The sequence below is a fragment of the Pteropus vampyrus genome, unplaced genomic scaffold (genome assembly GCF_000151845.1).
Source record: "Pteropus vampyrus isolate Shadow unplaced genomic scaffold, Pvam_2.0 Scaffold20, whole genome shotgun sequence".
NCBI classification, from domain to species: Eukaryota; Metazoa; Chordata; class Mammalia; order Chiroptera; family Pteropodidae; genus Pteropus; species Pteropus vampyrus.
Genome location: NW_011888801.1, coordinates 15,049,943 through 15,077,633, shown reverse-complemented (window position 1 = coordinate 15,077,633; position 27,691 = coordinate 15,049,943). Strand labels below are relative to the sequence as shown.

Sequence of the window (27,691 nt, the reverse complement as noted above, 5' to 3'; positions counted from 1 at the left end):
GCACACAGAAATGTGAGTCTTAAGCCACAGTCTCTTACTTATGTGTATGAAGTAATAGTTGATCATTTGAGATTGGCAGTAAGTAGAAAGGGTAGGCCACTATACATGATTGTTTATATTGTAGTTTTACCCTCAAAAGTAATACATTTCTAAAGGGCAGAGACCTTGCATTGTTTACCTTTGTGTTTATTCCTCACAGTGCTCAATATGATGTCCTGGGAAAAGTGGGTGCTCAGTATGTGCTTGAATTAAATAGCAACATACTACTAGAGTTAAGTATAAAGTAGAGACTGGACCTATTGGACTGTTCTCTTTCTTGTATTCCTGAACTCAGCTAATCCACAGTTCAGGGATCTATTTAACCTTTTTATTCTTTCCAAGTAAGAAAAGAATGAATGATCCAGGTGATAGATTGAGCTGAATCTGTTTTATTTGATGTAGCTAAATGCTGTATCAGTTATCACATGCCTTCAGTTTTATGTAGGCTATAAAGCCAGCGTTATTTCAAAAGAAATATTTGACCATTTTCAAATTCATCTGTATTTTACAATGCATTGCACTTAACCAAAAGTAGCCCAATGTAATGGAATAAAATTAGATGCATTTAGCCTGCCCCACCCCCCCTAAAAAAAAGAGTACAGATTAAGCCTTATGTATTTGTACCATCTAGCTGTACATATGTCTGGGAACCTTTGAAATTTTCCTTGGATTGTTCTGGTGATTATTTTATTGGAATGGAGTAGCAAGTAGGACTAGATCTGGGTTGTCTAGATAGTAGCCAATAGCCATATATTGTTATTTAAATTGAAATAAATTAAAATGAAATAAAATTTGAAATTCAGTTGCTTGGTTACACTAACCACATTTCAGATGTTCAGTAAACACATGTAGTTAGTGGCCATAGTCTTGGACAGTACAGAAAGTTTTGTTCTGCATTGCACTAGGTCATATCTCTAAGGGTCCTTCTGTGTTTGATGTCTTGCTGGTCTTGCTACCTAAAAGCTGATGCTGATCTTCTTACAGGGAACATTAGAGATTTATCAACATTCTTTGGTCACATTTTGAATTTTTTCTAGATTATTACATGAAATAATTGAGTTGCTGAACAGAACTTGGTCAATTTTTTTAGAAAGATGTTTTCATTGTGATAGCATTTAACTATTAATTCATTTGTATTTTTTTCCCCAAAGAATCTGCCACCAGGGGGTGCCCTCAAACCTTTTGGAAAAATTGTGTGTGTTTCAGCCTTATTGCTAAGAGTGAAGTTCGTATGTAATATTTATTATTAATTCATACTAGGTAACTTAGGAATTAAATTAATTAAACACTATAGTATATATGTATGCACATTAATTGATTTGTATGGCAAATTATTTTCCTAGTGTATGAGAAACTATCATTGAACTGTCTTAAAAATTACTTATAAGCAAAGATAAGTAATTTAAAAGTATTTTTTATAGTTCAAAAATATTCTTATTAAATTTAAAAGTATAAACTATAATAAAAAAATTGAAGTTATTGCTCACTTATATTTCTTGGACAAATTAAGTCCATTTTGCTTTTAGGACTAGAAAACTTTCATTACCATTAGCTCTTTCTCTGAAATCTTGTCATGTTGAGTTTGATTGCTGTCTACAAAAGATGGATAATAGTATGACTATATAGTATTGAAACTGTCTGTTGGCTTGTATGTAACAGCATTGTGGTTTGGTGGTGTTTGCCAAAGTGATTGATGGACATGTCGTCATATGGTAATAGAAATGAGAGATGAGAAAGACCTATCAGAGCCTCTTGTGCTAGTGTGGAATTATCCCCTAAAGATAATCATTTACCATAACAGTATTGAGAAGTAAATTCTTTGCAGGCAGAAGATAATGAAGATGTATTAGTATGTTTTGTCTTTTCTAAGGTAAGACTACTCTGAGAATTTTATTATTAGCATGAAAAAAAGAGATTATCAGTAAGTACTGTTTAGAGAAGAGCCTCCTTCATGTTTCATAAACCTTCACAATTATATTCTTCATGTATAATCTAATGAAATTTGTATGGGTAATAGTGTAGCTGTTTTCGATTAGAGACATTTTGTTTCAAGAATTAGATGAAGATATTCTTCCTGAATTGCTTATGTTCTCATATTAGTTGTTAATTATTTGGATTTAGGAGTACATGATGGCGAAATTTCCACACACATCTGCAAAAGCCCGTGAATTTTAAACCATTGATGGCTTGGTTTTTGAATGAAGTGAGAAACTAATGCAGAGTTATGTCTTGAGAAACAAAACAGTGATTGGGAGAGATTGGAAATCAAGATGAGAGGATTAGTAGGAAGGTTCTTTCTCACTTCATTTTTCCTTCCTCTTTCCTTTACTGGCTAATAAGAGTGGGTATGGGATTAGAGATTAAGAATAAAAGAAAATTCTATCATTTAGCACTCTTTTTTTCTCTTTCTGCTGTCAATAAATGATGGGGAGGAAAAGGAAGAGTCTAAAGCAGCCTGATTTATCCCATATTAAACAACTATCAGATTAATATGATGACAAAGATTATTTCCCATGTTAGTTATAGGACAGACAACTTTAAAAGGCTCTTTTGTATTATCCTTAAAACAGATTATTTCAAATGCTTATAATGAGCTGTGATTTTTATTAGTGCTTCCCAGATTTGAGTTATAGTATTTTGAAAATTCATAGAGAATCTCTTAATATCTGTTTGAAGACAAAAACCAAAGCAAACCAAAAGACAGTAGAGAGACTGGATGGCTTCTCAGCAGTCTTTTTCTCTGTGTCTCCACTGCTAACCTTGTTAGCACTCAGCCTTTTTTATCACCTTGCCTTCTGCCACCACATTCATTTTGTACCTTTTTTTGATTCCATAAGATAAAATTTCTGGACAGTTTTATTTAGGTCCACGAATTAGTTCAATGATTTGTGAAATATGCATTTTTAAATATAAAAATATTAGGCTGGCTATTTCCTGAAAACCAATTGGACTTTATTAAAATTTAGAGAACATTTTTATTGAAGCCATAATTGTCATGGGTGATACACATGAGAGAGCACTCTGTGGCTGGCCTGTCAGACTTGCATGAGCATTCAGAAATTAAGGGGAATGAGTGAGTTTGTTTCCTTGTAAGTTGTCACGTTTTCTTCAAAATGTCAGCCTGAGTCATGAACAGATAAATGTTAGAGACATTCACCTTCTCCAGTAGATTTTTTTTACCCATATATAATTTAGTGCTATAATTGTTCTTTTTCTCTAATGTTTAATTTTTGTATTCTAAAAACATTCCTGAAGAATAAATGGATCTGTAAGATCTTAATAATTCTGACTTAAGTTAATACTTTTTAATTTTTGAAATATGAACCTGTCTGTTGGACTTGAGAAGCTCTAGAGGTAGCTCTAGTAAGTTTAAGGTACAACATAGAAAGCTCAGTCCATATGCAATTGAATTTACTTTTCTAAAAAAAATAAATAAATAATAACTCCAGTATTTGTCCTAAACAGTGGTGATTCTGATAGGCAGTAGAGAGGAAGAAGAGGATGAGCTTTGTAAAATTATCTAACTGTGATAGAAAGTGTCAGTTAATTTAACAGATATTCTTATTGAGAATGTTACATATGGATATCACTGTCCTAGGTGTAGTAAATCAACATAAATTTTGTCTTAAGCACCAGAAAGCATGTCCATAAATAAGTACAACCTAACGCAGAAATCATAAGTGTCTTGTGAAAATAGGTACAGATAAATAATAAGAGGGAGAGTTAGTTACCTTCGAACTGGTAATTCAGTTTGGATAGACTTTGAAGCAGTGTTGCTTGAGCAAGACATTAAAGAGTTAGATAAATTTTAGAGCTGAGTAGGAAAGATATTCCAGTGTAGTGCAAATTGTATCTGGAAACACAGGTAGGTGCTAGAAAAGAGTAAATTGCTGAGTTGCCTAGTATATAAAATGCATAGAAGGTGGTGTGTGTGTGTGTATGCTTAATAAGACTAAACAATAATCTAGAGTGAGATAGCTTGATTTTTAGTTCGTGGAGTTTGTACTGTATTGAAAAGGCAACAAAAAGCCAGTGAAAGCTTTTAAGTGGAGCAGGGACACACCAGGGTGTACTTGGGCAGAAACTGAAGGTAGGCTAGCAGCAGGGCAGCAGTTAGATTATTGCAGTAATCTTGGTAAGATTAGATGACGGTCTGAGTCAGGGTAGTTTAGTAGTGATTAAAAAGAGGTAATGAATATGTAAGGCCCTGCTGGATCAGCTGGATCAGTCAGTAGGACTTGGCAGTTAATTGATGTGGGGGTGATGAAATAAGGAGGAAGCTCCAGAAAGGTCGGAAATTATTGGCCCATTAGATAATAATACTTTGCATTTGTGTATGGAACTTTAGAATTCATAAAACAGTTGTATCTGACCCTTCAAAACTCTGTAAGTTTAACAGAGTTAGAATTATTTTTATTATGTATGAAGAAATAAAGAATTCAGGGGTTTTTCTGTGTTAATATAGATAGTAAATATGGATCTGGGCCTCTAACTGTATGTAGTTTTCCAGTTTCTTGGCCAGTACTCTGTTCTTTAAAATACCCTTCCTTGGGAAAACTGGGAAGAAAAGTCCTGACATCTAGCCCCAATGTATGCCACTAAGTTTGAATATAGGAGATTGCTTTACTTTCTCTGTGCTTCAGTTCTCTAGATATCTTACGCTTTTTACTTTGCAAGGATACTTTCAGGATGAAATGTAATGTTTTTTATTTTTATTAACTCTTTGTTTAGCAAATAATAATGAGTACTAAATACTTGGTACTGAAATGCAAGATATATAAAATACAATTTCTGTTTTTGCAGTGTTTCATAATTAGAGGAGAGTAGAAAAACATGTAAATAAATAATTATAATAAATTATAATAAGTGCTACTTCATTCCAGGTGCATGTGTGTGACTATGAGTCACAGAGGAAGGAGTAATAATTTTGATGTGTAATTCGTTGTTTAACTGTATAAAATGTTAAACAAGGCAGAGAGTAAAATATACATTATCATCATAATAGTAGCTACTACTTGTTGAAAGCTTCTGAAAGTCAGGGAACCCCTACAGTTGCTGGTAGTCACCACAATCTAGGAAGAGGCAAGGAAGGATTCTTCTCTAGAGCTTTCAGAAGGAGCATGACCCTACCAACACCTTGATTTCAGACTTCTAGCCTCCAAAACAGTGAGAAAATAAATTTTTGTTGTTTTAAGCCACCCAGTTTGTGGTACTTAGTTCTCTTAGTTCCAGCCACCCAGGGAAACTAATATAGTGTGGTAGTGACATAAGAATTAAATGGTAGTCTCTCAGGTTGTGGGGTCAGGAGTTGCTTGGGAAGGGGCATGAGGAAACTTTCTAGGGTGATGATAATGTCCTGCATCTTGACATGACAAAAAGCATATATCAAAAGCCTTAAAAAAAGCCTCTGCTTTTTGATATAGCATTTTCATTTGTAGAGATATTTAAGTAGATGTACAAAGATGTATGTACAAGGATATTCATCACAGTAGTAATTATAATAGTGGAAAATTTGCAGCAACCTGTAAATCTATCATAAGAGAAATGGGGAAATAAATTATGCTGTGTTCAAATAGTATATTAATACCTAGCTATTAAAAATAGTGATGTAAGGTTATATTTATTTACATGGAAATGCCTATTATGTAAATGAAAACAAAATACAAACTCATAAAATTTAGACCTTTATATAAATTTTTGGAGAATTTTCATTAAAGAAGATTATTAGTAACTTTTAAAATTTTTACTAGGATCTAACTAAATTTAGAGCAATAGATAAAAGGGAATTACTCAAGGTGTTTATTACATTCATCGATTTGTGATTGGTCATTTTTTAAAAGCCGTTTGCTATAAACTGTTTGAAGAAGTAGATCTATGGAAATTTTCTGTTTTAGTAAAATGACACTAGTTTTCTGATTTTTATGAACTACAGATTTCACTTATTCAAAGTTCAGTAGTCAATTTTTATATACTACTATTTGTTTGCCAGGCACTGAACTTAGTCATGTATGAATATGTCTTTAGTGTTAGAACACTCTTCACTGATTTAATTTTAGTTGATCAAGTAGTCTAAGAAAGAAGAAATAAATATGGATATTTAAATCATCCATAATGTTTAGACATTTGACAAATATCATTACTCCATTTTAGTAGTTTGTCCATGTTTCTGTCTGCTGAAGAAAGAAAGATAGTCTCTCCACAGTCATTATGATGAGGTTGCAGTAATTACTATCCTTCAAGGTTAGAACTGATCTACTGAGGGGTCACATGAATAGCATAGGGCTTTCCGCTGTGAGATTCATGAGGTCTGTGATCATGTCTGTTATTGTTTACGGTTCTGTCTTTATTACTGGCATGGTGTCGGCACATATGGCACATAATAAATACTCAGATATTTGTTTACTGGCCAATTGAATGAACAAACAGATCTATAGTCTAAAGAGAGGAGTTGGGCAAAATAGCATTATAATTTTGAAACTCAATTCTGAATGAGACATATACATAATCAATTTGTGAGACTAGAATTAAAAGACAAATATGTACACATATATACACAGAAACACACAAGTATGCAGAAACACTTGCTACACGTAATTATGTAGACTATCCAATAGAGGGCAGGACTTTACTTGTAGGAGAATTTAATGAAGCTTTCTTTTTTACCATAATGTAAATGTTTATTTTCCTTTATAATCATCATCATTATTATAAGTAAATAATATTATAACATATTACATATAAATAAGTATTATTTACTATTTAAAGTTCTTGCTACAATTGAAGTAAAATTATTAACATTTTAAAAACTTTTATATCTTGGTTTGCATTGTACAGATTAATAAGTATTAAATAATAATTCATGAAAGGTAAGATTTGCATAAAGATGCTAATATATGAGAAGGCATAGATCATGCTAATTTTTTAAATTACACATTTTTATCTCAAACAGTAGTTGAGTTGGTCATATTCTCAAATGACATTTTTATGTTCTCATTTTTGTTTCCAAGGCAGCATTAGACATAAGTCTGAAGTGTTGACAGTTTTGAAGAAGTCCAGTGCAGTAATGCTTTATCAGATAAATAAGTGATATTTTAAAGCTTGTGACAGTCAGCAAAGCATGGCAGCAGTTACTCATATGTCAGTTTTAAAAGACAAGGACAGGTACCCAAAGGAGAAGAAGCCGTCAGCCTATTTAGACACTTAAAGTTAAATGTGTTTTGGTTAAAAATGTTTAGACAGACACTTCTCCCTATCCCTCCTGCATCATACAGCTAAAAACTCTGGACACTATGTAAACATAAGAAGTCTCTGAAAGATGGAGAGAAGACTGACTCGCTCAGGTCTGTGGGGCCCTATGAAAGGTACAATACCAGGGTGGTGTTAGTAGAGGCCTGGTGGGGAGCCTGAACTCTCACCCCAATCCAGTGATATCAAGATGCCTCTCTCTCTCCCCGCTCTGAGAGTCAGTTAAGGCTAAGTAGAGAACCTGAGTTTCTACTCCCAACTGGTAGTAATGTGTGGCTCTCCCTTCTCCTGTCACAGATGGCCTGCTAAAACAAGATTTAAATAAGATCCAGAACATAATACTTAGAATATCCAGTTTTCAATAAAAAATAACTCATCTCCAAGAACCAGGAAAATCTCAAATGAGGAAAGACAAACACCAACCCTGATATAAGACAGGTGTTAGCATTATCTGATGAAGCTTTTAAAGCAGCCATCACGAAAAGGCTTCAATTAGCAATTACAGACCTGCTTGAAACAAATGAAAAAAATGGTCCCAGCAGAGAAATAGAAGCTATAAAGAAGAACCAAATGGAAATTTTAGAACTGAAAAATACAATAACTGAATTTTTTTAAATGCGATGGATGGGCTCTATTGAGAAATGGAATAACAAATGATGAACTTGGAAAAGAATAATAGAATTACTCAATCTGAACAGCAGAAAGAAAATAGATTTAAAAAAATTCATCTATATCAAAATCTAACATTTATGTCATTTTACTACTGAAAGGAGAGGAGAAAGAGGGCAGAGCTATAAAAATACTAAAATAGTAGCCAAAAACTAGAAATAATAGCTGAAAATCCCCCAAGTTTGACAAAAGACATAAACCTACAGCTTCAAGATGGTGAGCAAACCCCAAACCGCATAAACCCCCAAAATTCATGCCAAGACACATCATATTCAAACTTCTTAAAACTAAAGGCAAAGAAAGGAAAACATCAAGAGAGAAATGATACATTGCTTATAGGGAAAGCAATTTAAAAGACAGCGGATTTCTTATCAGAAAACACAAAGGCCAGAAAGAAGTGATAAAAGAGAAGTATCAACCCAGAATTCTGTATCCAGTGAAAATATTCTTCATGAATGAAGGAGACACCATGACATTCTTAGATGAAGGAAAAGAAAGAGAATTTGTTATTAGTAGACCAATCCTAAAAGAATGTCTAAAGGAATTTTTTGAAACAGAAAGGAGAGGATAAAAAATGGGATCTTAGAACATCAGGAAGGAAGGAAGAACAAATAAAAAGAGTAAAAATATAGTAAATATAATAGATAAAATATAATAAATATAATAGACTTTTCTTGAATATTCTAAATTGTGTTTGACATTTTCTTTCACTGTTTTCAAAAATTAAAACTTTAATATGGTTCTGAATGTATGTAGGGAAATTTTGAAGGCAATTATAAATGGGGGTGGTAAAGGAACTTAAAATAAGGTAAAATTTCTACACTTTACTAGAGCTGGTAAGATATTGACACCAGTAAACTGTGTTAAGTTATATATAATGTAATGCCTAGAACAGCCAGTAAAAAAAATTATTCAAGATTAGAATTTAGCTATCACTCACTTCCCCATCACCATTAACACAAGCTTTATTTCTACTTCCCCTTTTTTCCACTATAATTATATTTATTTCAATAAGATCACTATCTTGTTTTATTAGTAGGATGGTAAAAACACTGTATTTAAGATATTGCTTTTCCACTCTTACACAACTTTTTGTTTTCCCCAGAGTTAATAATTGTGTTGTTTACTTGCTTAGTTTTCTATATACCTATGATTAATTGAACCTCTGACCCCCTGAATTGCAAATATCTTCCTATTCATCTGAATATTCGTTTCTCCACCGAATTGATTTCAAGAGAGTGCTAAGTAAGCAGCAGTTGGAGTTTAGAGCTTTGGTATAAAGACAATTCTTAGTGTTAGAAGCTCTGTATAAAACCAGAGTGAATATAAGTTGTCTTTGTTACTTTTTCTATTTACACAAAATGTAAATGTTTTCTATTTCTGTCCAGCTGCAGATAGATGAATGGATATTCCTTTATATCAGCTTATAGCAAAGGAAATCTATAGATATTTGTGAAGACTCTGTATCTTCATCAGTCCCAAACATTGGTCACATAGGGAAGTAGGGAGAACTGTGGAGTGGAGGTGAGAATGCTTGGGTTCTAGTTCTGATTAATTGCTTAATTGACCTTTTCTATCTAGGATGATCAGGGAACTTCCTTCGCCTCAGTTTCCTTTCTCTATAATAATGACAGGATCAGACTGGATTATAAATGTGACCTCTTCTAGTTCAAAAGTGATTTCAAGTAGATAAATGATTTTTTAAAATCCTGACTAGGTGGTATCTCAAAATTAAGAGTTTTGTCATTTTCAGTACTTTTAAAGAAGTAACCTGATATTTAGAGTGAAATTGGATTAAAAGGCCTAAAGTAATTTCTAAAGCTGTGTTGCAGAGAGGAATTATAAGACAAAAATAGGCCATGAATGTCATCTTTGTTATGCTTCAAAGTATGATATGAGAATTGTAGTTTTAACTTCCCAAGAGTGCTTGGAAAAGGAAAATTCTAAGGTCATCAGAAACTTCATTGTTTAGTATCCAGTAGGTTAGATTTGACACATATAATATGCTTTGAAATAATTAGCATGGTTTTTATGGTGATTTAAGTTATCACCCCAGCTAGAGGGCTTCTGAGATAGTTCTTGATGATCTAGCAGATTTTAGTTGATGGGCAGAATATACTGTTTTTTTGTTTGTTTGCTTGTTTTGGCAAGTGTTTTACTTAATTGTGAATGTTAATATAAGAGATATTTGATATTTAGGAGTTTTCAGAGGGCATTAAGGTGAATCACATATATTTGGAAATGAATTTGTAAGTTTACCTAAGTTCACTTAAGTGCACCTGTTGATAATGTGCCTTATAGGATCTTGTGAAAAGTAGGTATGTAATTTAAGTTCATAACAAACATTTGTTCATTCACTGATAACATTTTATTGGTTTTCAGGTACTTGAAGAAGCAGAAGCTCAACATTTATATCAGTCCATTTTGCCTGATATGGTAAAAATTGCTCTCTGTCTGCCAAATATTTGTACCCAGGTTAGTGGAAATAACTTCTTCATTAGTAGCTTTCTTGAGACTCACAATTGAATTTTATTTAAACTCTAATGACCAAGGTCAAAGAGGGAGTAGAGAGATAGAAAACAGTTTTTGCCAAAGAATATTATGATTTTGCTAGAAAAGGTTAGAGGCTTAGAGAGAATGCTGCAAAAGGACATTAAAAATGCAGAATTCAATTTCTGAGCTTTGGTTTACACTGTTGAAGTTTGCTTACTCAAATTTCTTTTTCTCTTTTTATTTAAACAGTCTCTAACTTACAAACAACAACCAGTAGTCATTACTTCAAAACACACTAATGGATTTAGAACATTTTATCTTCCAAATGACTTAATGCTATCCACTTATTCCTCCCCCATCCCCAAAGTGGTAAAATGTATAACAAATTATCTTGTGGTATTCTCTTAACTTTTAAAAATAAACGAATCTGGTAATATTCTATTTTGTTTGGATCGTATTGTTTATTACTATATAACAAATTACCTCAAAATTTAGTGGCTTAAAACAGCAAACATTTATCTGAGTTTTTGTTGTTCAGGAATTTGGAAGTAGTTAGCTGCGTGGTTTTGTCTTAGGATCTCTTTTGTGATTACACTCAGAATGTGGGGCTGCAGTCATCTGAAGGTTTGTTTGATTGAGACTAGAGGAGCCAATTCTGAGTTGGCTCACACACATGGCTATTGCCATGGATCTCTCCATAAGCTGATTGGGTATCCTCATGACATGGTTGTACCCCAGAACAAATGACCCAAGGGAGGGAGCGAGGAAGTTTCAGTGCCTTTTTTGACCTAGTCTCTGAAGAAACCCAGGTTCATTTCTACTGTTCTTCTATTCACTAGAAGTTGATTGGTAATCCAGCCCACATTCAAGGAGATGGTGATTAGACTACTTCTTAAAAGGATGGTGTATCAAAGAATTTGTGTACATATTTTCAAACCACCATAAAAGTGTGTTGGTTTGTTCTTCATGCGTTTCTTCTCATGTTTTTCTCAATAGTGGCTTGGATTTGCCTTTGTCTTTTATTTCTAGGGCCAGTCCCCTTGCTGCATTGATCCTAACCAGGGTTCTGCTAACACTGTTGCTCCACAGAAGCCCTGGGAATATTTTAGGTGGAACAGTTTCTGAATGTGTAGGGTGGTTTCACATATTATTGCGGTACCCCTAAAATGACAAATATAGCCATTGAGACAACCAAAAACCATTTCCAAATGCCAGAGGACCATGCTACCACCTTCAATTGAGAAACACTGAATATTTTTCAGTGTACCATAACTTTAATTTTACCTCATTAATGCATTGTGTCTGAAGTAAGATTTTTCTATTGGGCAGGGTAAAATGTATTTTAAAACTCATCTTGCTATTTATGTTGGAAGTTATAGGCATACCTTGGGCATAGTGCGGATTTGGTTCCAGACCACCTCAATAAAATGCATTTCGCAATAAATTTCCCAGTGCATGTAAAAGTTATGTTTATACTATACAGTATAGTCTATTAAATGTGTACAACAGCATTATTTCTTTAACAAAAAAACACAGTACTTTATTGCTAAAAAAAAATGCTAAAAATCATCTACGCCTATTGGAAAAATGGTGTCAATAGACTTACTGGATGCAGAGTTGCCACAAACCTTCAATATGTAAAAAAACTCAATCAAAAAATGTATGCCTGTATTTGCTTGCTTATGTTTCATGTTTATTCTTTATCCTTTCCCTCTTTGCTTTCTTCTGTACCTAGTAAAATCTCTCGCTACCTTTAAGGCTCAAACTTTTACTTCCCCTGCGAAGCCTTCCTACCTCCTCCAGCCAAAGTTAATCTCTCCTATAGCACTTCGATCATACTTAGCACATTATTTTGTAATTTATGTCTTTATATATCTTCTATTAGATTATAATCTCCCTGAAGGGAGATCCTCTTTACGTCCCCAGGTTTAACATGGTGCTTAATTAAATGCTTTTTGAATTCAGTGTATAGTTCGTAATTGACAGTACAGTATATTGCCTTTAGACATGAATCTTGAATCACTTAATCTTCTCTTCCCCTCATGCTTAGGAGAGTACGTTTCCATATTTTATTTAATGAGATATATATATATATATATATATATATATATATATATATATATATATATATAGTGTTTAAATTCCACAAGCCTAAAATATCACCATTAATTTTTAAAATAATTTTTGTGGATAATTTGGTAAATATGGTAGTTAAAAACTCATTTTTTACTAAAAGCAAGTACCAGTTTACTTTAAGCCATTGACACACTGTCACTTTTCTAAACTGATTGCTGGGTTGTAAATAAATGCATAGGATGGGAAATGGGGATCAATATGAACTATTTCCTCTTTCTTAGAAATGGTGATTGGTAAGGCCTAAAAGAAGAAAGAATTTTGGATACCAAAGTGAAAATAAATTCTCTATGTTTTCCTTGTTTCTTTTTGTATTTTTCCAAGAGAAATAGTTAAACTGCAAGTTTAACCTTTTCTTTTTCTAGCATGCGCTTATTCTAGCAATGATGTGTGTTTTCTGTTACTTGGAGAAAAGTTCATTGTTAACAGCATTGCAGTTTTGATTCATCTTGCCTGCCTTTCCTCAGTTTCATTTTGGGTGTTGATTCCATGCATACTGGTTTGAGATTAATGAAAATATCCAAGATTCTTAGTTCTGGGTCTTATTGAAAGAAAGAAGGAAAAGCACCCACTGGAGCATTTTGAAACTTAGCAGTTTATATGTAAATTGGCAGTTGGTCTTTGGCTTTACCATTTTGTCTTTAAACATTTTGTTGAAACATTTAAGATAGGCTTAGACCCACTGGATATAATATTCAGGTCCCGTGGATTATACTGAAACTGAAAGGTCAGTGAATTTGGGTTTGGTACAACTAGAAGGCAATTCAGATATCAGAATTTTAAAGGAAAAATGTCCTGCTTTTTCCTTGACTTGAATAATTGTATAGGAAATACCTATCTTCTTACAAATTATACATGAGGCTGTATACATATATTCTATTAATTGCTCTCATAAAATTAGATTCAGGTCTCATAAAGAAATTGTCAATGTGAACTGCGATTCAGAATTCTAAGGGAAAGACTTATTTATTAAATTATTTTCCTTAGGTCATTTTATTTAGGACTAAAAGAGAAAAATTGCTCTAACAATTTTTAATATAAGTGAAAACAAAATTTAGCATATGCAATAATAGCTAAACTCAACATCATATTTTTCTATTTCATCCTTTGTTTTAATTTTTCATTAAGTGGGTTATGTGTTTTTAATTCTTACTTGCTAAAGCAATATTGTTTGTTTTTTTTTAACCAGTATGTAATGTTTTGTGTTCTCTTCACTCTCATTATTATTGATTTGAAATCTGCAGTTAATCCAACACAAGTACATTTTTCCAATCATCCTTGATGAACTGCCCTTGACTCCAATAGTATTGTCGATTTAAGAATTCAAGAGTGGCCTGAAATTATTCCTACCTTAATTTAGCAAATGCAATTTGATGCCTCTGCTTTTAAAATTGCTAAACTAATTACTGCTCTTCTTGTCTTTGTTTTTTGTTTCCTCTGTCAGCCAATACCACTCCTGAAACAGAAGATGAATCATTCCATCACAATGTCGCAGGAACAGATTGCCAGTCTTTTAGCTAATGCTTTCTTCTGCACATTTCCACGGCGAAATGCTAAGATGAAATCAGAGTATTCTAGTTACCCAGATATTAACTTCAATCGGTATGTTTTCAGAGAACATCTCTTTAACAGTGAAATAGAGAAAGGTGGAAGGGACTAATAATATGTATTGAGTAATATGCTATAGGTTAAACATTTACTATACCTTTAATAATTTATTCTTTATAATAAAATGAGTTGTTATATTTTTGCCATTTTGCAAGCAAGATAATTAAAAGTTCATAGATATTACAGAACTTGCTTAAGGTTGTCGATGAAGAAACGTCCAAACTGTAGAGAATTTTTGAGCCAAACTGTGACACTTGCCAGGAAGAAAATCTCAACAGATTGAGAAAATGCTCTAGAGAATGGCAGTTGTACAATTTATTTTATACATTAGACTCAAAGGAGGAGACATAAGGTGGGTTACACTGTCCATCGGTGGTAGATTAAGGCGGCAGGAGAAAGCAAAGCTGGGAAACCTCGAATTGGATAAGAAGTAAAACATATACTTCTTTTATATTGGTGGATACCAGATAGCTAATAATTAACATGTACAGCACATTAGAGATGGTATTCAGGGAACAAGATAATAATGAGGGGCTCTGTCATCTCATGCTCTGGTACATGGATATGCCCCGAGGGGTCTCGAAAATAGAGATTACTTTGACATTCCAAGGGTGTGTTATCTTAAATGCAAAAAGACAATAGACAGGCTTACTTAAGGTAAAAATTAACTTTTGTTGAGGAAGCTATAGGCCTCTGATGTGGCTACCCACCAAGACTCCCTTTTAATTAGAGATTTTTATGTTTAGATCATCCTATGTGGTTACATTCAGTCTCTTGAGTTTCTGAGGCATGCCACGCAGGCCACCCCTAAGCTTGTCAGGTTTACTATATGGCCCCTTTTTCATCCACAGGGTCGAGGAGCCAATAAGTAACAGAGATGAGGTTCAATCTCAGGTCTGTCTTGCTCTGTGACCCATATTCTTTCTACCTTGTCAGATTGTCCTCCTCTGAGTGCCCTGGATTCTTTATGCCTCTTCAGTGTGATTATTCACAAGAACATTTATTGAAAATTATATTCTTTGTGTGCTGAAATAATGTTAAATCTGGAGTCCTCTTTTCTGTGAAGAGTGAGTTTAAAGTCATGAGGCTGATGACTTTATGAGACTTGAAATATATACTTGTTAAGATGAAAAGCAAAAGTGAATGCTGACTTTGACTTTTTGTAGACATGACTAATTTATTAATGTAATATTTTTAAAAGGAAGACAAAGCAATGCTTATTTTATTTGACTAAAACACTTCATTGCGAATGTATTGATAAAGTTTCAAATTCTAACCATTTTCCCAAATGACTTCTCTCCATCATCTACAGAAATAAAAACATTATAAAAATCTTCTTGGCAAATGAATATCATGTTTCTCTTCCTTCCAACTCCTCACCCGCATTTTCCCCCTCCCGCATCCCACCTCCCCCAGCAAACCTCTATTTCTTTCTTTTTTCATCTGAGAATTATCTTTATGGCATCTGTGGATAGAATGTAAGTTTCCTTCCCTAATATCAGGGAGAGGTCTTCAGAAAATTGTTACAATATATGCTCTTTCTCAGTAGGCTGTGTGTAATGTCTTCTTCCACTACCTCCTTCTAATCCTCACCTCATGCCTCTGAAGGTGGGGCAATGTGGGTAGAGTGCAGAGTAGGAGGTGTAGTCATGGAGCAAAATTATGCCATTCTCTTTTTGTGTTCAAAGATGAGTGATGCATTAATGCCACTTATTTAATTTACCTTTTTGTTGTTTCTTTAAAAACTTTTTGTATTGATTTAATTTTAGACATGTAAAAAATTGCAAAAATAGTACCGAGAATTCCTGTACACAACTCACCCAGCTTCAGCTTACATTAACATTACTATATAACGATATTGTGTAACATACTATTAACCATAGTAAAATTATCAAAACCAGGAAGTTAACATTGGCACCATGCTGTTAACTGAACTACAGGCCTTATTTGAATTACAGCAGTTTTTCTACTATGTTTTTCTATTCCAGGATCCCCTCAGTTTCCACACTGCATTTAGTTTTCATGTTTCCTTCACCTTTTCCTTAGTTTTTCTTTTTCTTCCATGACTATGACACTTTTGAAGACTACTCGTATAGTTATTTTTCAGAATGTTCCTCAGTCTAGGTTTGGCTGGCATTTTTTTCACAAATAGAATGAGGTCATACATTTTGGCAGAAATACCACAGAACTGATGTTATGTCCTCAGTGTGTCCTGTCAGTGGGCTCATGGTAATCACCTGGCTAAGGTGGTGTTTGCTTGGTTTTCCACTGTATAGCTACTGACTTTCCCTTGGGGATTAATAAATATCTTGGGGAAAATATGTTGACACTATGCAGACATTTTGCCTTACATTTCCCTTCACTAATTTTAGCCTCCATTGGTGGATCTTGTGTGCAAGTTATTACTGTAGGGTTTGCCTATTGTGATTTTTCTAATTCCATTTTTCCTTCTATATTTATTAATTGGAATTCTGTTGTAAGGAAGAGCTATTCCTTCCCTTTCCCAATTTTTTGTGTCGGAATGGACTTACAGATATTTATTTTATTCTATGAGTTAAAATTTAACATTATCATTTATTTTGCTTCTTAAATTGTTCTAGCTTTGGCCATCAGGGCTCCTTCATGTTGGCTTCTGTGTTCTTTTAACAGGCTGCCAACCTTTATTTTGAACATTTTATACTTTCTGGCATCACAAGATGTTCCAGGCTCATCTTATATTTTCCATGACCCAACTCTGGAATCAATCATTTTTTCAAACAAGGAACTCTTGTTTTATTGGAGAATGATATTTAGAAACCAAGATCTGGGTGTTCGTCGTTACTAGAATGTCGTTGTTTCTAATGCCACTTACTTTTATATGAGTGGGATTTCTGACAACTCCACAAGTTAGTGGAAAATAGATTCACAGATTCTCTGCAGTGACAAGAAAAATTATCCTCAAAGACATTATTTTTAACTTCTTGAAATTTAGATACTTCTCTTAAGATGGGAAAAATTCTAGAATTTAGCTGGTTAGTACCTAATATAAATTTTGATTAAAACCAAGACGTAGACACTTCATCACATGTATCGTGTTTTATTTTATATATATCTGTTTGGCAAATGAAAGCGTAGCAGATGATTTAAGTATAAGAATACTTTTAGACTAATAATTCTTAGGCTATATTTTTAAGGCTTTCAAACATTACAATATCAATGAAAGTGTGTTACTATATACAGTTACTTTCCATTATTAACACTAAAGAGGAGTAGGGCAACAAACAATGAAAAGTAATATCATACATGTAAGAGACTTTTTTTTTAAATCCAACGATGGTATCCATTTTGTATCATACCTGCTTTGGTTGCTAAATACCAGGGACATGTTTTTAATCTTTTTCAAATAGATACATTAGCCAAGTTTGTTTTAAGAGAATAGTATTTAGTCATTTAGTTTAATTCAGATATACAGAGAGCAATTACATTATTCTCCACTGTGTTAAGTGCCTTGGAATTACAAGAGGAGGGACAAGCTAGTTTTTGATTTCTGTGTCTTTCTCTTTTCCATATGGCTTTTATTCCTTCTTCAAGCCTCAGTTCATGTATCACTGGGTCTGATAGCTCTGATCCTGCCAGGGTAGCTTTGCTACTCCTCTGGGTTCCTCTGACAGCCCATATGTACCTCCATTATAAAAAGGAGAGGTGTACAACATTATGACACTGTATTAAAGAAGGCTATAATTTAATAAATGAAACTTTCCTTGAGAAAAATAACTTTTGAATGAAGTATGAAAGAATGAGTTGGAGTTTTTAACAAAGAGGAAAGGAGAGGTGATTGATTTCTAGGCAGGGGGAACCGCATGTACAAATACACTGTGGCGAGAAGGACACAGGCCCTGGGACTGAGAGACCAGTGTGGCACAGAGAGAGAGCAGGCTGCAGAAGTAGATCGGGGCCAGTAGGCCATTCTACTGTATCTGGTAGACCATCCTGAGGCAATAGGAAACCATTAAAGGATTTGATAAGAGGAGAGGGGAGGCTGGTGGACCTGATCGGATCTATATTTTCAGAAGTTTGTTGTGACTACAGTGTGGGAACCCAATAGAGAGGGGCCAGAGTACAAAGAGTTTACCCAATTGGAGAAGCTATTACAGTTTGCCAGGAGAGGAGGATAGCTGGGATAGTCTAGTGTTGGGAGTGAAGCTGTGGAGTTTTTTGAAGGGCAAGTCATTGTGATGATAACGGACTATATTGGCCCATGAGTGAAGAGAGATAGGGGTACTTTCTAGGTTTCTATAACCAGGAATGCACCTTCAGTTTTCTCTACTTTTCCTACTGTACCACCTAGCCTGTTTTCTTATAAATTGCTTGTTTAATTCTTTCTGTGGAACAAGGATCTTACCTGTCCTGTTTTTTTGTTGTTATTTTCATTAAATCTCATGCATTGTAGGTCTTCAATAAATTCTTGTTTAGTGAAATGAAAATAAATTTGAAGAGGAAACATTTGAGAAATCAGGTGACTGGTTATTGGCTGAGTGCTAGACTCCTTGTTCTCAGTCTACAGTCTTTTACTTTTCAAATTGCATTTTATTCCTAGGAATTAGGTGTTTTATTTTTAAGCCACATATAATTAAGCATTTTATCTTTGATTTCTTTAGTATTTGTGGTAGAAGTGAGAGAAAACAAAGAGCATAAGTATCTGCAATTGTAGTTGTATAAAGAACCTATTTATTAAATAATTTGAAAAATAAATAATTTTATCTACTAAACAAGTAGACTAGTAGCTAAGGGCTGCACATCTCTTGCAGGTTTTCTTTTTTAATATAGAAAAGGAAATAGTCATATTTTGTATGTAAGTAAAGAAGTGAAATTTAATTTTATAGAAATACAATTATCTGTGTCCATGAAGAGTATTGATTATATTAATAGTAAGGATTCATTGAACAGTAAGTAGTCTTTCTGTTTATTTGGAATAAATATTTGATCAATTCTAGGATCTGCAGAGATGCTATAAATTATAAAATTTCTTTTCAGAATTCTGAAGACAATCTCAGTGGTTCTAGGGTCTTTTCCCTCGTTTTTGGCTTTGTTAAAAGTAGATCTAATTAATAATGCTTTGAAATGAGTGTTTCAGTGGCCACTTACAATTTGTTTCTGTGGAATGAGTAATCAGCTAGTGCATATATCTTGATGCTCCCTAAGATAATCCTTTGCTGTCTTAGTTACACACTTTCTCAGAAGATTGATTCTTTGACTTAATTGTAGACTTTTAAAAAAATTTTTTGTTATAAGAGCTGTGTATTCTCTAAGTTAAGGTTGTATCAGAAAGCCTCTTCTCTTAAAAAGTTATTTTTAAAAACTGTATTATGGCTATTTTCAAACATACTAAAAATAAAGAGAACAGTATAGTGAATCCATATTATAATCACCCAGCTTCAATACTTACCAGTGTTTTTTTGACTCTTTTTTTACCTATCCAACCCTATGTTTTTTTTCTAATATTTTAAAGCAAATTTTAGATGTTAAGTTTCACTCATTAAAAATTCAGTATTTAAACTTCTCAGAGATAACTTTAGTCTAGAGATGACTTTAGAGATAACTTTGGTAAGTTTTTAGCACTTTCCTCAGAAAAGCTTAAAGATCTCTGTGGATAACTATAATACAGTCCTCATTAGTAAAACAAGAAAAAGCACAAGAAAGGGAGCAGAAGGTTAAGCGTGATTAGATTAGAATCAGCAATTGTAGGTTTTAACAAGAAATAAAAAATTGTAAATGTAATACAATCTCAATTAAAAATATCTGTATCAATATACTGCTGTATTCACATCTGTATGTATGAACATGGAACTAGACTGACAAGAAAATGAATCAAAATATGATTATCATCGGCGGCGAGATAAAAACATTTGACACATTTACTTTATCATTTTCTATATATTTCAGACTTTATAATGAGCATATATTAGTTTTATAATCAGAAGAAAAAATAGTTTAAGAGAAGGAACACGTCAATTACTAGAAATGGAGCAGAAGACAAAGTTAATAAAAAGAGTGGGTGATTTTTGTAATTTTTGGAATCTCACAGATTTTTTGAGTCTTTCCAAAAGAGCTAGTGTGGGTAGCTTCTTATTTATAGCCCTGTAGACACAGTATCATTACCACTCTTTCACCCTAACTATTCCATTCAGCATGTAAAAGGATAGTCCACAGGGTCTTCTGAGGACAGGGCACCTGTAATACTAACAGCTTTCTCTCAACAGTAAAATGGGCTGCAGGTTTGGGATGATTGACAGCTTGAAGTCAAGTCTTGGGAAGCTTGGCTGTTGTAACTTCCTATATCCTGCCACCAATTACCAGAATTCGTTAATTTTAGTATGTGTTTTCATTTTAAAGCATGTGTGCTTTTCAGCTGAACTTCTTCAGGGTACACTGGGACTTCTTGGCAACAGCATCTTTATCTTTTTCATTATTCATGGACATTTATCCTGAAGACTGAGCTGGTTACCTCTGAGTGTCAGCATGTTAGGTTTGATGGGAAAAGAGGCTGAGCCATTTTTCTTAATGAAGGGAATATGGATTAGAACAGTGTAAGCATTTTATGTAAATGAATGTTTTTTATTTTGCTGAACATTATGTAATGCCTTATTCCAGCACAAATACCTGTGCTTACTCAACATTATCCGAAATATTTTTTTGCATGAGACTATCTCTTAAAATTAGTTAATATTTATTAAGTACTTGTCATGTACCTATCACTATGCTATGTTGAATCATCATGTTAATCTTATAAATTAGGTATTGTTGTTTTTCTCATTTTTCAGATGAAACGGAAGCTTAGAGACGGTAGTTTACTTCACCAAGTTAACTGGTATAATTGGGATTTAGACTTGGAAAAATATAAATGACCTGTAGAAGCTATGTCCCTTAATCATTCTACTGTACAGCTTCCCTTTCCATGAACCATATTAATACTTCTTACCTCACAGCTAGTCAGAAATTAGAACTATCCTTAGAAATAATTCTTGATCTGTAAAATGAACCATAGCCATTTATTAGTCCAGAGTGAGCATAAGAGATTTAAATTCAGTAGCATTTTCACCAAATACAAATTTAAGTAGGTTTGTTGAAGATTTGAAACTAGGCATACTCTTGTCTTCCTGGCTGATGGATGTTCTTTTGGTCACCAGAGCATTAAAAATTAATTAAGGCAGGTAAAGCCTATGGTAGTCTCTACAGTTGCTTTAGGTACTCCTCAGCAGCCTGGATGTCTGTACTTACCTCTTACTGAGATGGTATGTGTTTTAATAAGCCTAAACTAGCTTACAACAGGAACGACAACTATACGTGATCATTGATGCAGCCTATTGACAGCTCACTTTGAGTTTATCTGTGGAAATTTCTAGGTGGGGAAGCTTCTATACTAATTGGATCAGTGTGAGTAAATGACTCATCAGCAGAACTGGGACTTGAATATTGTCCTGTTTTCAAACTCAGTGATCTTTCATTATGTCTCACTTCCTCTCAAGAGCAAAATGCTCTGAGTGCACTCCAGAAATGGAAAACAACCAAAAGTGTCCCCTTTTTATATGCAGCTTATGAAAGGTCAAGTACCTAATTTGATGAGCCATTTGGTAAGGTGATTATAGAGCATTTTGTTGTTGTGTTTTCTTTTTACATGGTTGCTATTTATGATTATAGTTTCTGGCAGTTGGGAGCTGTGTGTGTGTGTATTTAGTCTCAAAAAAAGGTATGACCAGCTAGTCGATTGAATAAGAAAAATGGTTAAGAGTATGTGGTGGGATACTGACGTCAATAAATTGAATAAGTCTTCCTTTTTAAATTTATTGTTGTATTCTTCCAGCCCTGCTTAGTTATGTTAAATACTGTTGACCTTTTCCCCTGCTTGCCTTTCAGGGTCTAAACATTCATATAAAGGCTTCCAATGTGATTAGCATTGATGCTTCTAAGATTGCTTAGAAACTGATGGTCAGAGATTAATTGTGGGCTGCAGCAGTGGTCAGCCCAGGAGGCTTTTACATCTGCTTCTTCCCTGGATTGAAAATGCTGCTGGAGCCATATGGCAGAGTGCTTCACAGAAAAGCCAAGAATGACTTTCTGGCTGAGTTCCGGATTATCATTTGCTTCCATTTTAAAGTGGAGGTTATAATGCTTTGGTTTGATTTACTGTATACTAATGGGATTAATCCTGAACTTGAAATCACATGGTGGGTGTGTGTCTAGAATCCAATTCCAGTAATGTTATCAATATGCCATTTAGGGAAAGATTTTATTAAACTCTGTTTCTCTTTATGCGTATGGAAAGAAAAACACCGGTTAATAAATATCTGACCCTTGATTGACTTATTCCCTTAAAAATAAAAACTTTTATTTAGAACAAAAGAGAGGTTGTCAGACTAGCTTTTTTTCTGTTTGCGTTCTTTCATAATCTATAATTATCATTCAGTTAAATGCCAAAATGTCTTCCCTATGTGGAGAGGGGTTATTATGGCCTACTTTATGTTCATATGTGTGCATACACACCTGCTGACTCGAAATATGCCTTCAAATATTCATACCTAGTACTTGAAAATCTAAATTAAAAGAAAAATGGTGTTGAAAAGTTAAAAAATTGGATGGTGCTTGATTATTATGAGAAGACCTCATTCTCTTTGAGTCTCTTGTCTTTTTTTCATTGTCTGTCTTTCTCTCTGTGTAAGTTTCTTTTTCTCATACCCTTACTTTATCTCCAGCCCATTTCTGTCGATCTCTTCTCTGTCTTCCCTGCTCTATCTTTCTGTCTCTCCTTTCTGGTGCACCATCCTCAGTTCCTTTGTCTTCCTCCTCCCTCCCAAAAGCTGTCCCTTAGATAATATATCACTCTTGTGATAACTTTCACTCATGCTGTTTGCCTGTGTTTTTATGTTATTTTTTTACTTGTTTTCATACGAGGAAAATTCATTTTATTTGGGTGGCTATACATAGTGCTATAAAGTTTCACAGCAGCAAAGTCTGAGAATTGACACAAAGGTTTTAAACCTATGTCATATCCCCTGACTTACTCAATACCTCCCCCTTCCCTCCCCACCTCCATCCCATGCACACTTCTCTGCTCTATCAGGAAGATGGGAAAGCATATTTGGTTACATAGTGATATGAAATTAGTTTTGGGGGCAGTGAATAGATTCTCCTTGATTTGTACCTCTAAGGTTTGGACCTCAAAAATAAACACTGCTGCTCATTTGTAGTGGGTGATAATAACAGCCACATAATCTTTAAGAAAGTCGATATTATGAGGATAATAAATCTGTAGTCCTAAGAGGCTCCTAATGTTAATAATTTGTCATCATGGTTATTATGAAATTTATGAACTTACACAGAGATTTTACACAGAGCTGACTATGGAGAAGCTAGGGACATTTTTTATGTTTTGGAGAATTCTTAAGGGCAACAGCCATTTTCTCCTCATAATGCAACAGTTCTGTGGAATAGGAACTTTTCCCCCTAAATTGAATTATATTGTACATAGATTCATCTCTAAAAAAAGGTGATGGCTGTCTTTTTATATCAATACTGCTTTCCTTTACTAAGTGCGAACCTAGAAAAGAATTTTGCAATGGATCCCACGGTATTTATTTAGTAAATCTTATTTCTTACAGGATGCTTAATTAAACTGCCAAGTAGCTTTTTCATTTTGACTGTCATTCTTATTTAAACAAACTGTTCTGGTTGATGTGTTGCAAAAGGAACTAAGCTGAAACTTGTACTCTCAAAGATCCTTTCTTTTGGTAGGCAGCTGGATTTTTAAGAGTATTTATAATAAACGTTTTAGATAAAGAAGATCCTTTAGATGAGTAAAAAATATTACAAAGGACTATTAAAAAATTAATTTTTAAAAAATCAATTAGATTTTGGATTTGGTTAAAATGCTTTCTGACAGTATTCTTTTCAGGAAATAAATATTCAAATAAATTGTTTTCTCAGAATTTCAGGTCACTAAAATTAGTCATTTGAAATCTGCATTTCCTTCCCTTTTCCTAATTCATTTCACTTGCTCAATAGAATTTTCTCATGGAATTAACTTTTTCCCTCTGCAAAGTTACATAAGCTTGCTTTTCTAATCATGAAAATTTTTCCTCATTTTGGTACTTATTAAAGTGAACTTTTACTTGAAGCGTTCTGGTTTTAAAGCCAGGGTATATGACTAGAGACAGATGAATAATACCACATCATTTATAGCCACGGAATTTCTCTATAATTTTTAAATGCCTTTGGAAAGCTAAATATTGTGCCTAAAAGCATGCTTTTGTGTTTGAAATCTTTTAGTGAAGAACTTACTCAGTCATATGCTTCCAAAGCCCTGCTTTTCTTTCCTCAGGATAAATTGCATTATGTGTTACCAATAACAATGCCACATCATTTCAAAAAAAAACTAAATTAAGAAGTACAAGTCCAGGTTACTGGAAACTAGATGACATAGAGTTGGCATTGTTTTGATTGCCATGCAAATGGTATATTTGTTTAACCAAGGTTGGTTAGTCCCCCAACATCCTGCTAGTGGTTGTTGTTGTTGTTGTCACCTCCCCCACTACCCCTACAACACAAACAATCGTAGGGTTTTTTCAGATACCATTTTTGTTCATTCATTTAACTACCTAGTAAATTTGTGAATTATAAGTAGTATTTGCCATTGGGAAAATGATCAAGCATTAACTCACTGGCCTAATTGACTTTGGGGGACCAGATGGTGCCTTCTCCCTCGAGGAAGATATATTGGAGAGTCGTGGTTAGAGAGCACCATCTGACTTGAACACCTTTTAAGAAGCCTGCTTCTAGTTGGTTTCAGTCCTCTCCAGATCTCATTCTGGAAGAATTACTTCTTTTATTACTTAGTAGCAATATAGACTTAGTTTTTTGTGAATCATTAAGGCATTTTAAATTGTCCTTCATCCTCTTATTTTTGGTCTCTTTCAGGTTGTTTGAAGGACGTTCATCAAGAAAACCAGAGAAACTTAAAACGCTTTTCTGCTACTTCAGAAGAGTTACAGAGAAAAGTAAATTTCTTTCATTCTTTCTATAATGTTTATCACTGATGGGGACAGTTCAGATCAAGAATATTTTGTGTTCAAAGTATACCTTCCTGTTCAAAGTGCACCTTCTTGCCCAAACTAAATAATCCAATATTATAATCTAGATTTTTTTTTGCGTATGTTCAGTATATGCATAAATGTGTGCTATGAATGTGTGTGGGGTTTACATACCCTGAAATTAGACCAGTGTAACATACCCTAATGGATTTACATGAATAAAGTCAATAAATTAATACTTTCAAAAGAAAGTAAATTGACCAGAAAATACATTTTGGGTGTTCTTTATTTAAAGAAGCATTGACTTTTGCAATTAGTTTATTTGTAGAGGTCCACTAATTCGTTACCTTCCTACAGATCTCTCTCTTTTATGCCTCCTTTAAACTCTTTGTAGAGTTCTTATAAAACAGTGTTGTACTTAATGTTCACATGTCAGTCTTCCTCTGTTGGATCTCAGCCATCTTGTTTTCCCTGAGGTTAATGGTAACAACTGAGGCAGTGGTGGTAAATATCTAACCAGTGCAGGTGGTGACTAGCTGATTCTAGATCGGCATTGCCACTCTTATCCTAGGAGCTGAGTGGCCAGAGATAAGTTTCTTAACATATCTAAGTCTCAGTTTCCTCATCTGTAAAATAGAATAATAATAATAATCACTTCATAGGGTAGTTATAAATATTAAATGAGAAGTTACATGCTTAATAAATGTTAACTATTATCAATGGGTAGCCTTTCCTGCAAATTGGTTATAAAGAAAACCAGAACATCTCAAAAGTTTGCTTTTGCTAGGTCAACTCTGGTCAAGTGAAATGAATTCTTTTCACTTCTGGTCATCCAGGTTGTAGGATTGTCTTACATCATTGAATCATTTTAAGGTTATTTTTCTCATATCCTTCCTTTAGTAAGTAATCTCCCATTATGGTGTACTTGGCACTCCTCCCCCCACCCCCGAATGTATTGTTATTATTGGACATTGTTCAGATTTTTTGAAAGGAATCAATTATCAGAATTTTGGAATTCAAGGGGAAAATGATATGCTTCTTTAACAGAAGGTTATTTATTTCTCAGCTTATCAATTTTTAGTTTTGTGCTCTGTACTAAATGAAATATTAAGGAAAATGAAGGCTCATTGAAACATATGATACATTAAACCAAATTAGAATTTGTAATACTTTATCACAAAAATGAGTACATTTTTTGCTATTCTAAATCTAAGTAGAATGAATTCCATTATTATACCTAAGTAATTTTCAGAGTTTACTTTCTGTCCTTTGAATCAAATCATGATATCCTCTCTAAAGGCTAACTTGTCTTTCTGTTTCAGGATTTTAAATAATTTGAGGAAAAAAGCTAAAATTTTGTTTTTTTCAACTAGAAATTTATAAACCATCATGAGTATTAGGAATGAGTCACGCTGGAAAAATATATTGTAATTAGACATTTTATCTTCTGGCTTTTTCACTATACATGGTAATTTAGTTCTTTGTGGAAATATAGTGAACATGCTGTAGGTTTTCAGGATGTAAAGCTACAGGTTTAAGGAGAAAATAAGTGGAATAAGAAAGATTTGCGATTTAATGATTACTTTATGTAGAAGTTGGGGAGTCTACTGAATAGAAACTATATTAAAAATATAGAAATGTTTTAAAAGTATCATATATTTCATCAAATCTAGGACATCATAGATGATGGGAAATACCATTATATTATATACCACTAAGAAGGGAAAAAACTCAGGATGAGGAGTCATAGGAGACCTTTCTTATAAAGCTGGTATACCAAAGGTCTGTACCCTTAATCTAAGGATAAATGAGAAGTTAACCTGGCCTTGCAGAAAAGGGACTATAAACAAACTGAAAATGTCATCCTTGGAACTAGGTAGAGAGGGGACAAAAATATCTCCCATGAGAATTTGAACCACCAGCCCAAGTTTGGGGTCTGAAGTCATATTAGCAGTGTGATCCACAAAAACCTGCAACAGAGGATTTAATTCACACTGATCTCAGGTCAGTGGTGCTGTCAGATGACAGCAGTAGCGGATGCATGTCTTCTATGGAAAAATTCAACTTTAATCCAAACCAATAACAATGATTAGATACCTTTGACAATGAAAGATATATCCCATTTTTGGAAATTTAATACCTGAAAAAATGTGCTTTTTAGAATTGATAAAATATAATTCCATCAGGACCAACTGTTCATTGTTGTCAAACATCAATATTTTTTTGCAATGAAGATCTTGAGACTGAAAGATTTTAAAGAGCTTTCTGAATTAAATTATTTTCAGTATAGTTTTAGATAAAGAATTTTGTAGATGGAGTATTTAAAAATTGATGATTCATATGCAGTATATATTGTGATTTATTAAAGGAAATATTTGATTAACCTAAATAACCTATTCTGGCATGAAATGTACCTTTTCATGGAAGAAAGATAATAGGCA

The 27,691-nt window shown here is 33.7% G+C and overlaps 1 protein-coding gene across 4 annotated transcripts in view; it reads left to right on the top strand.

Annotated features, from left to right (window-relative positions):
• PARG (poly(ADP-ribose) glycohydrolase) overlaps positions 1–27,691 on the top strand; it is a 116,564-nt gene that overhangs the window by 34,562 nt on the left and 54,311 nt on the right. For 3 of the 4 annotated variants that reach the window (XM_011355420.2, XM_011355422.2, XM_011355421.2), the window contains 3 exons: positions 10,336–10,428; positions 14,024–14,181; positions 25,138–25,217. In XM_011355420.2, the coding sequence (XP_011353722.1) occupies positions 10,336–10,428; positions 14,024–14,181; positions 25,138–25,217 (331 nt within the window). The remainder of the gene's footprint in view (positions 1–10,335; positions 10,429–14,023; positions 14,182–25,137; positions 25,218–27,691) is intronic. The other variant, XM_023527973.1, reaches the window with a different exon arrangement.